Source organism: Lampetra fluviatilis, chromosome 1 (assembly GCF_964198595.1).
Source record: "Lampetra fluviatilis chromosome 1, kcLamFluv1.1, whole genome shotgun sequence".
Taxonomy (NCBI): domain Eukaryota; kingdom Metazoa; phylum Chordata; class Hyperoartia; order Petromyzontiformes; family Petromyzontidae; genus Lampetra; species Lampetra fluviatilis.
This window is the reverse complement of record NC_136275.1, coordinates 416,600-432,473: the sequence shown is the minus strand read 5'-3', so window position 1 is coordinate 432,473 and position 15,874 is coordinate 416,600. Positions and strand designations below refer to the sequence as shown.

Genomic DNA, 15,874 nt, shown 5'->3' with positions numbered 1-15,874 from the left:
GCTGTGGTGAGAGCGTGGGGAGGTCACGTGGCCAGGTCACGTGGCGCGTGCTGTGGTGAGAGCGTGGGGAGGTCACGTGGCCACGTGCTGTGGTGAGAGCGTGGGGAGGTCACGGCCAGGTCACGTGGCCGCGTGCTGTGGTAAGAGCATGGGGCGGTCACGTGGCCGCGTGCTGTGGTGAGAGCGTGGGGAGGTCACGTGGCCAGGTCACGTGGCCAGGTCACGTGGCCGTGCTGTGGTGAGAGCGTGGGGAGGTCACGTGGCCGCGTGCTGTGGTGAGAGCGTGGGCAGGTCACGTGGCCAGGTCACGTGGCCGTGCTGTGGTAAGAGCATGGGGAGGTCACGTGGCCGCGTGCTGTGGTGAGAGCGTCGGGAGGTCACGCGGCCAGGTCACGTGGCCGTGCTGTGGTGAGAGCGTGGGGAGGTCACGTGGCCGTGCTGTGGTGAGAGCGTGCGGAGGTCACGTGGCCGCGAACGAGACGCGTGGAGGTCACGTGGCCGCGAGAGAGACGCAGCGAGGCCGGACCGCGGTCCAAATTTGTGATGATGATCTTTGTTGTTGTTGTCGCGAGGTCGCCTTAAAAAGAAATCGACCACCGCCCGCGTCACCCCCCCCCCCCCCCCCCCCCCGACCGTGTCGTTGTGCCGGCGACTCCTTCCGTACGCGGACTCCGCCTGGGCCAGCGGGGTCAGGTGACGCCGTCCGTTTCGTTTGGTCGAAGTGAGAATTCAAGAGACCCCCCCCCCCCCCCCCCCCCAGAGGAGAGTCTCAGGTCGCCTGTTGTACAGCAAACAGCAATCCGTGTCGACAAAACACACAATCGGTGGTTTTGGGTAACATCGCATTGATTATTTACGCGATCTAACCTCAAGAAAACCTCTATGGATGATATTGGTCGCGAAAGCCTTCGTGTTAAACAAAACAATTACTCCTTTGTTTAAATCCGAGCACAGACAACCAGACAGACATCGCAGCAGAGACAACCGGATAGACGGCGCACAGCATTCGGTGTTCTATGAGCCTCATTCCGTGCTGCTGCAACGTTGCCGCAACGTCCGTGATTGGTGTTGGGCTGCCGTTGGGTGCACGGCGTGTGTGCTGTGAGCGTCTGATGGTCTCCCCCCCCCCCTCCCCTCGGTGGCTATGCGATTCGTTATCGAGGTGCTGATGGCTTAAAGCGAAACGAGGCCTCGCGTTGCGTACGAGCGAGAAGGCGGAGTGCGGAGTGCGGTTTTGTCGAGGCTCGCCACCACCACGAGTCTCACCACCACCACCACCACCAGGCTCACCACCACCACCACGAGGCTCACCACCACCACCACCACCACGAGGCTCACCACCACCACGAGGCTCACCACCACCACCAGGCTCACCACCACCACCAGGCTCACCACCACCACCACCACCACCAGACTCACCACCACCACCACGAGGCTCACCACCACCACCAGGCTCACCACCACCACCACCACCAGGCTCACCACCACCACCACGAGGCTCACGACCACCACCACCAGACTCACCACCACCACCAGGCTCACCACCACCACCAGGCTCACCACCACCACCACGAGGCTCACCACCACCACCACGAGGCTCACCACCACCACGCGGTGTCCCACTTCTCGTTCTGCTGCTGCCACGAAGGGCGGCGGTTCCCCAGACTCGCACCGCCGCCTTGCGTCTGCCTCGGAGCCCTCGGAGAGCGCCGCTCGTGACGAACGGAGGGAGCACGCGCGCTGAGGACGAAGCGCGTCTCGGAAACCCTGCCGAGCACGCTGACCCGCTGACACACGCGCACACACGCTGACGCGCGTGCTCGGTCTCCCGCACACCACGGGGACCCATGGCTGGCACCGCGTAGCGCGATCCGGAGCGCCGTGCGGCCAGGGTGGCGCTCCTCGCTCCGCGTCACCCGCCGCGGCGCTCCTCGCCTCGGCCGCGTTCACACGCTGACGAAGGCGCTGCGGCGGCTGCTGCGGCTGCTGCGGCTGCTGCGGCTGCTGCTGCTGCGGCCGTGGAACGCCGCAAGTTTCTTAACCCCCCCCTCGCCCCCCCCCCCCCCACATCACTCCCACGGCCTCTGTCCACCCAGCAGTATCGGCCAGTGGGCGGGTGGCGCGCGGTGCGGTAGAGTGTGGGTGCTCTCATCTCTTCCAAGGCATCTGCCCAGTGTTGAAGAGTGGCCCAAGCCCCCTCTGTCGACAGGGGCTCTCCAAAGCGCCCCCTGCTGGAGGCTGTCGTGCGTACGTCGAACTCCTTTGGCACCGTACGTAGCCGATCGTGCTCATCGGAGGCAGCAGTGGCGCGAGAGAGACGCCCATGCCTGCGCCTCGCCTCTCCCACCGGAGTTGTTGCTTTGTCTGTGCTTGTAGGAGGCCAGATGACGGCTCTAACTGGATCGAGTCCGTCACCCGCAGCCTTTGTTGACTTGACGCGAGTTTGCCGCATTCCGAATGCCATCGTCGACAGGACGTAACGGATCTATTCGTCGTTATCTTTTGCGCAAACAGTTTCTAACCAAATTAGAGGAGCGGTGAGTCGGTACAACTTCCTCCGGGTGTCTCCTGCAGATCCACCACCGCCGCCATGCAGGGCTCGCTGTTCCGCAGCGAGGAGATGTGTCTGGCGCAGCTCTACCTGCAGTACGAGTCGGCCTACTGCTGCATCAGCGAGCTGGGGGAGCTGGGCCTCGTGCAGTTCCGAGACGTGAGACTCACAGCCCCCCCCCCCCCCCCCCCCCCCCTCGGTGGCTCGCTCGATGGCTCACTCGGTGACTCACGCGCTTACTCGCTCGGTGGCTTGTGCGGTGGCTCGGTGGCTCGTTGGTTGCTGTGGCTCAAGCGCTCATCACAATCGCCCCCCCCCCCCCCCACTACGCTACCGGTCTGTCCTCCCGTCTGGGCTCCAGGCCATCTCTCCAGGGGCTGCCGGGTCCACAAACGCTCGTGCTCCTGCTTGGAAGCAAAATCGTAATTAATTGCGTCATCACAATGCGGTGTTCTCCGATGGTCATTCTCATAAACTTGCTTATAAAAATATCAAAATAAAACTGTGGAGATGCAAATTGAGATACTAAAAAGTGTCCATGTGCTCGACTCGCGGCTTTACGAGACCCTGTCGCCGCAGCGTGGCGATCGTCGCAAATCCTCCCCTCTGTGCGTTGCAGCTCAACGGCCGAGTCAGCACCTTTCAGCGCAAGTTTGTGAACGAGGTGAAGCGCTGCGAGGAGCTCGAGAGAATCCTGCGTGAGTTCAGCGCCACCACCACTGCCACCACGCTGATGTCACCATGGCGGTGACCGGGTAGAGGAAACGAAGACCCTTGACTTAAAGCGTTCGTGACTGCAGGAATTCAAATTCTTTGGGTCTTTCGGTAAAGTCGCAGAGCTAGATTTCAAAGAAAATATTTTCTTTGAACCTATCTATGTGACTTTACCGAAAGACCCAAAGAAAACAAAGACCCTTCAAGCAAAATACATCAACGGCGACCGTCACGGCACAATTTTAAATGAGTACCCGAGTTCGTAGTATCTTACGTCAACCGGGGAGATGGAGCAATGAAATCCGCTCGCATGCCGGTCCAGTCAAAGTGATTGTTTTGCTCGAATAGCATGGAGGTGGTGCTGGTAAACTGTCCTCAGGCCTGAGCTGGCGGTGGAAATTCCACATTCCTGTAGCTGGGCGAGGTCATCCGTAGTTCAACCCCTGGTGACCTGCCCCACAGAGTGGCGCTGGGTGGATGATTGCGTCGCGAGATCGTAAACGAGCGGCGGCGGCGGATTGTGCAGGCCACCATCCAGCAGCGGGTTGACCCTGGCTGACGATGATGATATTACGCACGGTTCACTGTAAACCACAGCAGTGTGTGTGCGTGTCTTCACGGGCATGCTGGGTGTGTTGCACTTGGGCAGGAGTAGCGGGGCAGTGTAAATGTGAGGTTGGGGCACGAGGAAAGGAACGACGCATCCTCGGTGCACGGTCGCCGTAGGGGTCCGCTCGGGGAGGGGGTCGCCTTGGCCGCCCGATGTCGTAGCCCAGTGGCCTTTAGTGCGGCCCCTGATGTACAGCCCCTGACAACACAACAAGTGAAACACCCCCCCCCCATCTTCGTCGTCGTGCTGCTGTCAAACCCCCAATGGTTTCAAACGTGTGGAGGCCCTCGCACTGACGATGGCTTATTGCCCGTCGTACCGAGCAGGGCGGCGAGCGGCAGGGAGCGTGGCCCTCGTCGCCAGGCGCGATGTCTCCCCGTGCGACGTTTGTGTTCTGACCGCACTTGACAGGCTTCCTGGACAAGCAGATGTCCGCCGCGGGCGTGAAGGCGGTGCCCGATGACCAGGACCAGGAAGCCCCTCTCCCCAAGGTCATGATTGACTTGGAGGTGAGCTTGCACTGCTCAGGCCCTCCGTGGGCCTTGCGCGAGGCCTCGTGATACTCTGTGAGCCCTGGTGGGCGAGTCTCGTGACCACGGTTAGCGACGATGGCGTCTCCCGCTTAAACTGCGTCGTTCATCGCCAGGACAAATTGTCGCTTTGTTAAACGCTCGTGCACGTGTCAGTTTAATTTGATCGGCTGTGTCGGGCGGTGGAGGGACTTTGACGACACATATTCGGTCCGGCTCAAAATGTGTCCAAACTCAAAACGCGATGATAAAGCCTAATGTTCACCGACAAAACCCTAACCCTACGGGGTAAACGCCACATCTACAATGTGGGCGGTGACGATGGCGATTAAACTATTGCACTCCTACGCTTTGAAGAGCCGCGCAGGTTGTGTGGCGGCACGGGATTTCCAAGGAACGATCGTTTTAACTTGCAGCGGAGAGAAGGCACGGCACGGGTTGTCAACAATAGTTTGTACATCGCAGCGCACGCACGCGCGCACACACATACACACACGCGGACCTTAACGCAACCACGGCTCGCAGTTCTTTTCAATTAGCCCACATTTGGGCCATCAGCTCTCTCTCTCTCTCCCTCCCTCTCTCTCTCTGTCTCTCCCTCTCTGTCTCTCTCTCTCTCCCTCTCTCTCTCTCGTTCTCTCTCTCTTCTCCGCCCGGCTTGGCGTTTTCGAGTGAACGCAGCTGCGCAATTTTCTTCAGAGTAAAAGAAGGAAATGAAAGGACGGCGAAAGAAAAGCTTCAAATGACAAACGAGTCCGGGTTTCGCTCTCGAGCAGCTCTTCCTCTTTATTTCTTCTTCTAGCCTTCGTCTGCGGTCGCTGCCGCTCGGAGCGTGGGGTGAGGCGCGCATGGGGTGAGGCATGCCTGGTGTGAGTGGTCGAGTGGTAGTACTCGTTAAACAATGGGCCTCTGTTTTTAGTTCTTTTCTTAAAGCACCAATTCCTTCCTCGCTTCCCCGAACTCCCCTTCTCCATCTCCATCCCGATTCCCAACTCCCCTACCTATTCATCATCACACTCACTCGTCATTAACCACTCGTATTCATCACGAACTCCCATCCTTCTCATCGTCCCATCGTCCCATCATCCCATCACACTATTCTGCTGTACAAATAGTTCATTCACCGTTCAGCACCTTGGTCAAGGCGCGTCTTAAATGAAAACAAGATGAGAAGGTAAAAATTTGGCAAATTGTCAAAATTTTTCTGCAAATGACTTCAATTGTGTCCGTGGGCAACCGTGCAAAACAGTTTGCATGTCCCAGCTAAGCGAGGGCCACTCGGCACAGCCTCGCAGCAGCAGCAGCAGCAGCAGCAATAATACTAGTGATAGGTTGGCGCACTGCGCCATTGACTCGCCTTCGATTCCCGCTCGCGGCCAACACCACCGATGAATTCATGAACCACTCGCGGTACTCCCCGAGGTTGACTCGTTCTCAGATGAGTATCTACCGTGGTGTGCGCACACCGCGCGGTGTGCGCACACCGTGCTGGCCTCTGTGGGTGCCGTCGCTCGCAAGCGGCACTCGCCCCGTCGGTCCGTGCGGGCTACCTTGGGAGCTTTGCCTTAGGCAAAGCGTGCGCCGCGGTGCCTGGGCGCAGGTGACGTTCGAGCGCCTGGAGACGGAGCTCAAGGAGATCGGCACCAACAAGGTGACGCTGCGCCGCAACTTCCTGGAGCTCACCGAGCTGCGGCACATGCTTCACCACACGGAGCCATACTTTGCCTCGGTGAGCCGGCAACACTTCCCACGAACTGACCCCGAGGGTGACCCCCACTGACCCCGAGGGTGACCCCCACTGACCCCGAGGGCGACCCCCCCCCCCCCCACTGACCCCGAGCTCTCCCGCCGAGCCACGCGGCCCCGTGAGGTCGGGGGTCAGCGAGCAAGCTCGTGCCGGTGGCCGCTCGATGACCATTGCTGAGCTTGTTTTTATAAGGGACATTTGGGAAGAATGAATCATAATTTAAGTAAAACATTTTTTAGATGCGTGCAATGACCCTCTGACGACGCTCGATCGCCCCGTTGGTACAGGGACGGGGGTCATTGGCGGTAGGTGGGGTATCTATAAACGGATCGCCGCGCGTGTGCCCCCCCACGGGGCTGGACGGCGGTGGACCTCTTGGGAAAAAAGAGCTTCGGAGCTCGTCGGATTCCTCCACAGTCACTAATCATGAAGGGGTCACGGTGTGCGCCAGGGAGAGTCGAGGGACTTCCTGTCGGGCGACACGCTGATGCTCATCGACCCAGCCAACGCCAACGCCGCCGCCGCCGCAGCCGCCGCCCCAGGACTCAAACTCGGGTAGGAGGCCCCCGAGAGCTGTCGCTTCCTTCTCTCGGCAAAATCGCTCGTTTGCGTTCAGCGGTGTCGCGCTCGTCACTCGCGGCCCGTAGCACGGAGTGCCCTGGTGGATGCTGCGGTGCGGCAGGCACCGTGACGTCATCAAACGCCGGCCACTTCTCGGCGGCCGTTGAAGATCCCGAGATGGCATTCGAAGACGGGTTCAAGGCACCGCAACGACCGACCGGCGTCACGGCCAAAATAAAAAAAGTAAACGCTCCCGAACGACTGTTGGGGATGACGCACAGAGTGGCGATCATCGTCCCCGGCTGGCCGACTCCTGCCAGATTTGTAGGTCACGTGCTACATCACCTCGTGCTCAAAGAGACCACCGCCGCCGGGAGTGCCCTTTCAAACGTGCGATGATATATCGGCTGGAGTGATATTTTGATACATTTGCAATTTGACACCACTGATGACTCTGTTGGGAAGCGCACGGCTCCTCCTGCCCCATGGGATGGAAACAACTCGTTAGCAAGGGCGTCCAGGGTCGGTCGATCGATCTTTATTTTACGTGCCAATATCGCCCTCAATAAAGTTCACATCGGTGTACATTACAGCAGAACAGGAACGGTGCGGCCACAGCAATGGAGACAGTGACGCGTCACGCCCTCAGCGGCTCGCACCGACTGAGAGTAAATTGCAACAGCGCGCAAAATAAATAGAGGGTGTCAAAGCGGTGGTGCTGATGTTGATGTTTTGTGCTGTTGCAGGAGTTGTTTTAATAATTAGAACACTGATGGTTAAGGGCTAATAATAATGATAATTTACACTTCTAAATAATAATTTACACTTCTTTTCAGTTTGTTATCTTTTCCCCGCACTTCGGATTAGCTGCGCATGGTGTGAAAGAAGTTCAACATATAAACATCGCGCCTTGCACCCGGAGGCCACAATGCACAGTTGTTGTTTTAATCCATAAATTGCTCCCCGCTCCCCGCTCCCCGCTCCCCGCTCCACACTCTCTGCTCCCCACTCTCCGCTCTGCTCCCAACCCCCACCAATTCCGGGCCGCAGCTCGGTGGCGGGCGTCATCAACCGCGAGCGGCTGCCGTCGTTTGAGCGAATGCTGTGGCGCGTTTGCCGGGGAAACGTCTTCCTGCGCCACTCGGAGATCGAACAGGAGTTGGAGGACCCCGTCTCGGTAGGCCTCACGCGGGCCCCACCGTCCATAACCCCACGGCCTCATGGCCCACGGCCCCGCGTGGGGCCCGCGCTGTGTGCCCGCTCCTCGCTCTTGTGTAAAGTGTCGAAGCGTGAGGGGAGACGCGGTGGGGGACACGGGGGGAGATGCGGGGGGAGACGCGGTGGCGGACACGGGGGGAGATGCGAGGGGAGACGCGGTGGGGGACACAGTGGGAGAGGTGGTGGGATAGACGCGGGGGGAGACGCTGGGGGAGACGCCGAGCGGCAGGGCGAGTGAGGGGGCGGGACGTGTGGGCCGTCCGCCGTGGAGACGGAGTGCCGGAATCGGCTCGTGTGTAGCAGCTACATTCGATTGGCTTGGGGAGGCCTTCATCCGGCAGTGGATGGCCATGGCTGACGACGTTGATGATGTTGGTGATGTTGTGATGGTGATGATGGCGGTGTAATGCTTTTTTAATTTTTATCCTTCAGGGTGACCCTCTCAAGAAAGATGTGTTCATCGTGTTTTTCCAAGGAGATCAGCTGAAGAGCAAGGTCCAGAAGATCTGCGAGGGGTGAGACGTGAGACAGTCCTCCGCATCCACGTGCCCACACGCCCACCCACCCACCCACATGCCCACCTACCCACCTACCCACATGTCTGCCCGCACGCCCGCCCGCCCACCCGGGCGCCCGCCCGCCCACCCACCCACCCACCAACGCGCCCACCCACCAACGCGCCCACCCACCCACGCGCCCACCCACCCACGCGCCCGCTCACATTCCCGCCCACCCACCCATCCAACCGTCCGCTCATCTACCTGTTATCGGTATATTCCGCTGCGTGATGTGCTGCACAGCACAGGTGTCCTCGTGCACCACATTTCTTTATTCCACGGCGCTGAAGAGGCCTTTTTCTCGTCGCGTCTCTTGCCGTCGTGCCGTCCCCTTTCCTTAACACATCTGGAATAGCGTGGACGAGTTGGCCGACGAACGCTCCGACCGGCAGTGGCCTGAACGAGCATTTGCAGGGCTGCACCTCGGCTCGTGGGATTCCGTCGTGGGATCCAGACGTGCGATCCGGCTCGTGTGCTCCTCCCGTGTGTGATTGGCTGTGGTCTTCACCGCCAGGTTCCGCGCCACCGTCTACCCGTGCCCGGAGTCCCCGAAGGAGCGCAGGGAGACGATGGAGGGCGTGACCACGCGTCTGGAGGACATCCAGACGGTACGCAGCCGGCGCTGCGGCCGGTGCCGCTAGTTCCCCGCGCTCCACGACTCCCTTCCACCGCCACTGCACCAAAGTCTGGCAAATATCCCATAATTCCATTCGGCGTTCACAACAAAACAATCTTTTCTATGGCTCGGTCGGGTTTGCTCTGAGCTGGAGGGTGCGCACGTGGCGGCTTAACTCCGGTCGGTACCCAGGCAGAAACACCCTTTGGGCTCGGTCTGCCCAGTTAATAGCGGTGTAGGCGGTGCAACCGAACTGGGAGCCAGGGGCCAGAGGGGCCCAGGCGCTGCGCTGAAGGCGGAGAGGGACGGGGGGGCCCAAAGCGAACCACGCCACAGGGCGACGGCCGGCAGCGTCGGCGCGCCACCGGAGGAGCCCTGGCGACGTCTCCAATGGCGGCCCCTTCGCTCACACCCGCCGGCGCTCCGCTCCACGCGCAGGTGCTGGGCGAGACGGAGGAGCACCAGCGGCGGGTGCTGGCCAACGCGGCGCTCAGCTCGGCCGCCTGGTCCGTCAGGGTGCGCAAGATGAAGGCCATCTACCACGCGCTCAACCTGTGCAACGTGGACGTCACGCAGAAGTGCCTCATCGCCGAGGTGTGGTGCCCCGTGGAGGACATGGACTCCATCCAGCGCGCCCTCCACCGCGGCACGGTGAGCCGCGAGGGTTGCATCCGGCGCGGTGCCCCAAGCCATTTTGTTACTGTTTCCCCCCACCCCCCCACCCTTTGCCAACCTGCGCTGACCAGCGTGGTGAAGTATGGTGAAACGGCCCCCACGCTCGGTAAGGTGGGAAGGTGGGGGGGGCTTTATCCATCTTGTAGAATGACAAAGCTATGTAAATTGTCAACGTCGTGTTTTGTAGTGCGCGAGCGTCGCGGCGTTCTCACCACGTTGTGTCCACTTCTAGCGTCCTCCACCTGTAGCGTCCACCATTTGTGGCGTCCACCACCTGTGGCGTCCACCACCTGTGGCGTCCACCACTTGCCGCGTCCACCACTTGTGCCGTGTCCCTCCCTGCAGCTCAAGAGCGACTCCACAGTGCCGCCCATCCTCAACCGCACGTTCACCACGCTGCCGCCGCCCACCTTCAACCGCACCAACAAGTTCACGTCGGGCTTCCAGAACATCGTGGACGCCTACGGCGTGGGGAAATACCGCGAGATGAACCCCAGTGAGTGTGGACGCACGGCGTGGGGAGATGCCGTGAGTTGTGGACTCTCCTCCCCTGGCTCATTGACGAGACCGGCCGCGAGATCGTCAAGTTTGGCTGCCCCCCTCCCCCGCACCTCCTGCGTAGAGATCCACGGCGTAGTTTCGGCCTCTGGGTGATTATTTCGGCGCCCAGCGCACCACATCCAGTACACATCTCCCCCTGTGGCCACGGCAACGAGTCGCGTGCCGCCTCCTGGTCTCCCGGCAACCCCAGATTGTGTCGTGACCCGGCACACCACATCCAGGATGCGTCTCGCTCCGTGGCCGTGGCTACGAGCGGCCTACGACTCTCCTCCGTGCTCCAGTGGCCCCGCATGAATTCGGTGAAGCGCTTTAGGTCAGCTCCTTCCCTCGGCCGTGTCACCCTCGCCCGCGCCCCACAATGCCGAGCGCTGCACTGTGATTGGCCCTCGTTGTTGCCCGCCTGGCTTTGGAACAATTGAACGGCACATGCCGATAACCGCTAGCAATGCACGGGGGGGCCATGGCTTTAGTTGCAACCTACCCATGGGGTTTATCACCATGGGCCACGGTCAATTCACAAGCCTTTGTCGTGTGCGCGTGTGCGCGTGCGCGCGTGCGCGTGTGCGCGTGCGTGCGCGTGTGCGCGTGCGTGCGCGTGTGCGCGTGCGTGTGCGCGTGCGTGCGCGTGTGCGCGTGTGCGCGTGTGCGCGTGTGCGTGTGTGCGTGTGTTTGTGCTGACCGCAGCCCCGTACACGATCGTCACCTTCCCGTTCCTCTTCGCCGTCATGTTCGGCGACTGGGGCCACGGCTTGGTGATGCTCTGCTTCGCCGTGTGGATGGTGCTCAAGGAGAGGGAGCTACTGGCCAGCAAGAGCGACAACGAGGTGACCACCACGACGACGACCACAGCGGCGCCGCCACTCGCTCCTCCTCTTACAAACGCACCCTTGTCAATGATGGCGTGCGAGAGCTCCGAGCCGATTCGTTCTCATCATGACATTATTTTATTTGTGAAATCATTCCCATCTTGAAATCCTCATTGTGAAATCATTCGCAGCATGAAATAATTTTAATTGTGAAATTATTCCCATCGTGAAATCATTTTCATCGTGAAATCATTTTCATCGTGACATCATTTTCATCGTGACATCATTTTCATCGTGACATCATTTTCATCGTGACATCATTTTCATCGTGACATCGTTCCCATAGTGACATCGTTCCCACAGTGACATCGTTCCCACAGTGACATCGTTCCCACCGTGACATCGTTCCCACCGTGACATCGTTCCCACCGTGACATCGTTCCCACCGTGACATCGTTCCCACCGTGACATCGTTCCCACCGTGACATCGTTCCCACCGTGAAATCGTTCCCACCGTGAAATCGTTCCCACCGTGAAATCGTTCCCACCGTGAAATCGTTCCCACCGTGAAATCGTTCCCACCGTGAAATCGTTCCCACCGTGAAATCGTTCCCATTGTGAAAACATTCCCACCGTGAAATCGTTCCCGCCATGGAGCTGTGCCGTGCGTGCGCTGGCAGATCTGGAACACGTTCTTCGGCGGGCGCTACATCATCCTGCTCATGGCCATGTTCTCCATCTACACGGGCCTCATCTACAACGACTGCTTCTCCAAGTCGGTCAACATCTTCGGCTCGTCGTGGCACGTGCGCGCCATGTTCCAGCAGGGCGTGTGGAGGTGAGGCCGCGGCTTTGGGGCGACTTGCGATCCGCGGCCATGTGGCCCACCGCACGGAACCTCTGCCAAGAGAGGAGGGCCGTGTCCGTGAGGGTGCGGCAGTCCGCGTGCGAGCGAGCGAGCGTCCCTCCGCCGCTCCGCGGTGAATCCGAGCTCCGGGGTCCATCGACGTCGGGCCCAGCGGCGGAACGGAAGTGGCGTCGTGACGTCTGTGTGGGAGACGGAGCGGTGGAACCGATCTGCGTTGTGCGGTCGCTGGACGGGTCGTTGCCGTGGCACGACCTGGTGGTGGTGGTGCCGGCGGTTGGGGAGGCCTCCGTCCAGCGGTGGATTGACCGTGGCTGACGATGTTATTTTCTTTGAACCTAACTACGGGACTTTACCGAAAGACCCAAAGAAGATGACAATGTATGTGTGTTGAACTTCTTTCGCACCGTACGTAGCCAACTTTGCTAATGGGAGGTGCGGGATGATGGTCGTGGGAATGTTCTGACAGGGTGAATGTGCGTGAAACCCAAAGCAACTCTCCCTCCCTCTCGCTCTCCCTCACACTCCCTCTCTCTCTCTCGTGTTCTCGCTCTCCCCTGTGTGCCTCTCTCCGCTCCTCAGCGCTGAGACGCTGCAGCTCAACTCGCTGCTGCAGCTGGACCCCAACGTGACGGGGGTCTTCTCGGGAAACCCCTACCCCTTCGGCATCGACCCCGTAAGCAGCGCCACCCGGCGCCCTTGCCGAGCAGCACGTGCCGAGCTCCGGCTCGCAGGCCCCGGGCGTCAAGGGGCCGGCAACGGACGGCACCGTCAATGCCGCAGTGGGCACGGGGTTCACGCCGCCCTTGAATTGAGCAGGGATCTTAGATGAAGTCGGGGAGACGAGAAGACGGTGATGGGAGAGAGAATTCCAAAGTGGAGCCGTGCAAGGGAAGCAGCGGAAAGAGAAAGTCAGGTGATCTGCAGTGTGGAGAGGGGGTGAGTGGGTGGGTGATTGAGCAGCAGTGGCAGCAGTGGCAGCAGCGTTAGCAGCAGCGGTGGCAGCAGCGGCAGGAGTCCACCCCCCGCTCCGTGCACAGCAGCAGCAGCGACGATTGTTCAGATTTGCAGAGGGGTTGGCACAGAAAACAAAACCCAGGCTTCTTGATGCCTCCCGAGGCGGATTACGCTGCGTCGCAGCCCAACGTGCCCCCCTTGCGGTGCACCGCGTGCTCGTTACCGATCTCACGGTGAACGGAAGCAAAGTGCGGTGGCAGCAGCTGCCCCCTACGGCGGAGAGGAGCGCTCCGTGGAGAGGGCGGCGTGAGGCGCTGACGTTGTGCACACGCTCCACGTTTTACACGTTTAGGGGCGCCGCGGTGGCTACGAGATGTTAACTCCCTCGCCTGGTATGCAGGAGGTCGTAGGTTCGATCCCGACCCTGACGATGCTTGCTGTATACATGGAGGTTCCATTCTCGTTCTGCCCTCCCCCACCCCCAGATTTGGAACATAGCGGGAAACAAGCTGACCTTCCTCAACTCGTACAAGATGAAGATGTCCGTCACCGTGGGCATCATCCACATGATCTTCGGGGTCATCTTGGGCATCTTCAACCACACGTACGTTCGCGCCATCCACCGCACGTCACTGACACGGATGCTCATTGATGAATCGACGAGCTCGGCGTTCGGGCTTCCATCCTCGCCCGGTGCTCGTGTTTAATAATAATAATGATGATGATGATTTAGTGGTACAGCGCCTGATCGAAACATCTCAACACGCTGTACATGAACAACAAACAAATCCCGTCTAAATTTATATCCACGCGAGAACGGCAGCCTGTAGCGCCTGCGATGCCTCGTGCATCACAGGTGCTACAGGCTGCGGCTGTGAGCTGCACCAAGCGCAGCCGGCGCTCGCCGGCACGGTGAAGTATGGTTAGACAACCCCCGCCCCCCCCACGGCGTGGGGAGGCCCTCGCCCAGCGGGGGGCTGTCCATATCCGCGCCCTCGCGCCGTGCGGGCCGAGAGGTGCGGCCGGCTCGCGTCGCCACTCCACGTTCACGCGAGCGGCGTTCACGCGGGGGTGGTGTGTAGGTACTTCCACGAGCCGGAGAGCATCTTCCTGGAGTTCATCCCTCAGCTGATCTTCATCCTGTGCCTCTTCGGCTACCTGGTCGTCATGATCATCTACAAGTGGGTCATGTACACGGCCGCCACCTCCTGGCACGCGCCCAGCATCCTCATCCACTTCATCAACATGTTCCTCTTCAACTACGGCGACAAGACCAACGCGCCGCTCTACAGCTTCCAGGTAACCGCCTGCCCGCCCCCAGTCCGCCGTCGGTTCGAGAGCGGGGCCTCTCCGAGGTGGCCGCGGCTCGGGGGGGAGGGCGCGGCGCGAGCGTTGAGCTGGGATATAAATTTGGGAGCTTCACGGCCGCCGCCATTGCTCTGCGTAGGAGGGGCCTGCTCCGTCCCGCAGGAGGCTGCGGCGATGGCTCCGCGTTTCCCGACGAGGTCGTTTGGCAAATGCGGCGACGTTTTGGACTTTGACGCCGGCACACGATGGCCAAATCCGTTTGTGACGCAGTCACGAGATCTTGAACGTCCGCCACGAGGCAGACGGCGCTCGCGACGTTTGGGTGAATACAAACCGCCAAGTGAACCGGGGCGGACCGCCAAGTTAACTGGGGCGGACCGCCGTAGTGAACCGGGGCGGACCTCCATATCGAACCGGGGCGGACCGCCGTAGTGAACCGGGGCGGACCTCCGTATCGAGCCGGGGCGGACCGCCGTATCGAACCGGGGCGGACCGCCGTATCGAACCGGGGCGGACCGCCGTATCGATCCGGGGCGGACCTCTGCGACGAGCGGCAAACACGTTGCCGCGTCTCCGCCACCCACGCGCCGATCCGGCATGAGCAACGGACGCGCAGAACTGTATTGTGGGTTTGCACGCACACACGCACGTGCGTGTGTGTGCGTGTGTGTGTGTGCGGCTGTAACGGCGTCGGAGTTAATCTCGGCTCTGATCACCGTGCGCAAAGTTCACCGAATCCAAAGTCCACGGAGGTCGTAGCGGCCCCCTCGTGCCGTGCTGCCACGGGGGGGGGGGCGGGGCGGGGCGGTGCCACCTTCCCCGTGCCGCACCCCCTCGGCGCGCACCGTGGGGTTTATGGCTTTAAAGGTTGTGGGAATTGTCTCCATAAAATGTCGTCCTCTTATAAAAGTCAAGGTGAGTTCCTGCTGCTCAAATTAGTTTAGAGCCATTCACTGCCAGTGGTAGAAATTCCACATTCCTAGGGTGGGGGTGAGTCTCTCCATAGAACTTGCCCACAAAGTGGTAGTAATTTTATCGACCCCGGCGGGATGATGATAGGCTGAGTCAACCCCAAAAAAGGATTTGAACTCGCGCGCTCCTGGACGCGAGCCGCTCGCTCTAGCGCTGATTATCGTTAACCATTAGCACGAGGTGTGTACGGCTACATGCGTGTACGATGCAGTTTACACACGTGCCCAAGCACTCGCTCCCTGATCACAGCTGCGTCGCGCTCGCCGGCGTGTTAGGCGGCGAGGGTGGTTGTTCAACGCAGCCGTGGGCAGTCTGGCAGTGGAGCTGTGATCAGTCCGGGTTGGAGGCAATCGGCGGGCCCACAGTAAAACCACCGCACGCAAAATAAAACAAATACCCGGAGTTTGCCCGGCAGGCGTTTTTACTGCAGTGCAGCAGCGTCGCTCTGATCCACCCAATTCTACCGACCGTTCTAATTTTTTTTTTTTTAAACCAAAATTCTGCCTCTCACGATGACGGCGCCTTGACACCGTGCGGGGCAGACAAAGCCCGAGGCCGGGGCGTCGGTGGCCACGGCCGATGGCGAACGCCGCGCCTCTCGCCTCGCCTCTCGGCAGCGCGACCCT

General features: G+C 60.4%; 1 protein-coding gene across 2 annotated transcripts in view; it reads left to right on the top strand.

The window, feature by feature from the left end:
- The window catches only part of LOC144945452 (V-type proton ATPase 116 kDa subunit a 1-like), a 30,104-nt gene that overhangs the window by 3,314 nt on the left and 10,916 nt on the right, over nt 1-15,874 (top strand). For both annotated transcript variants that reach the window (XM_078874045.1, XM_078873992.1), the window contains exons 2-16: nt 2,575-2,710; nt 3,171-3,249; nt 4,287-4,384; nt 6,006-6,134; nt 6,604-6,707; nt 7,764-7,890; nt 8,364-8,446; nt 9,003-9,096; nt 9,543-9,755; nt 10,125-10,275; nt 11,025-11,164; nt 11,827-11,984; nt 12,594-12,687; nt 13,454-13,572; nt 14,051-14,267. In XM_078874045.1, coding sequence (XP_078730171.1) covers nt 2,591-2,710; nt 3,171-3,249; nt 4,287-4,384; nt 6,006-6,134; nt 6,604-6,707; nt 7,764-7,890; nt 8,364-8,446; nt 9,003-9,096; nt 9,543-9,755; nt 10,125-10,275; nt 11,025-11,164; nt 11,827-11,984; nt 12,594-12,687; nt 13,454-13,572; nt 14,051-14,267 — 1,926 coding nt within the window. In that variant the 5' untranslated portion in view covers nt 2,575-2,590. The remainder of the gene's footprint in view (nt 1-2,574; nt 2,711-3,170; nt 3,250-4,286; nt 4,385-6,005; nt 6,135-6,603; nt 6,708-7,763; nt 7,891-8,363; nt 8,447-9,002; nt 9,097-9,542; nt 9,756-10,124; nt 10,276-11,024; nt 11,165-11,826; nt 11,985-12,593; nt 12,688-13,453; nt 13,573-14,050; nt 14,268-15,874) is intronic.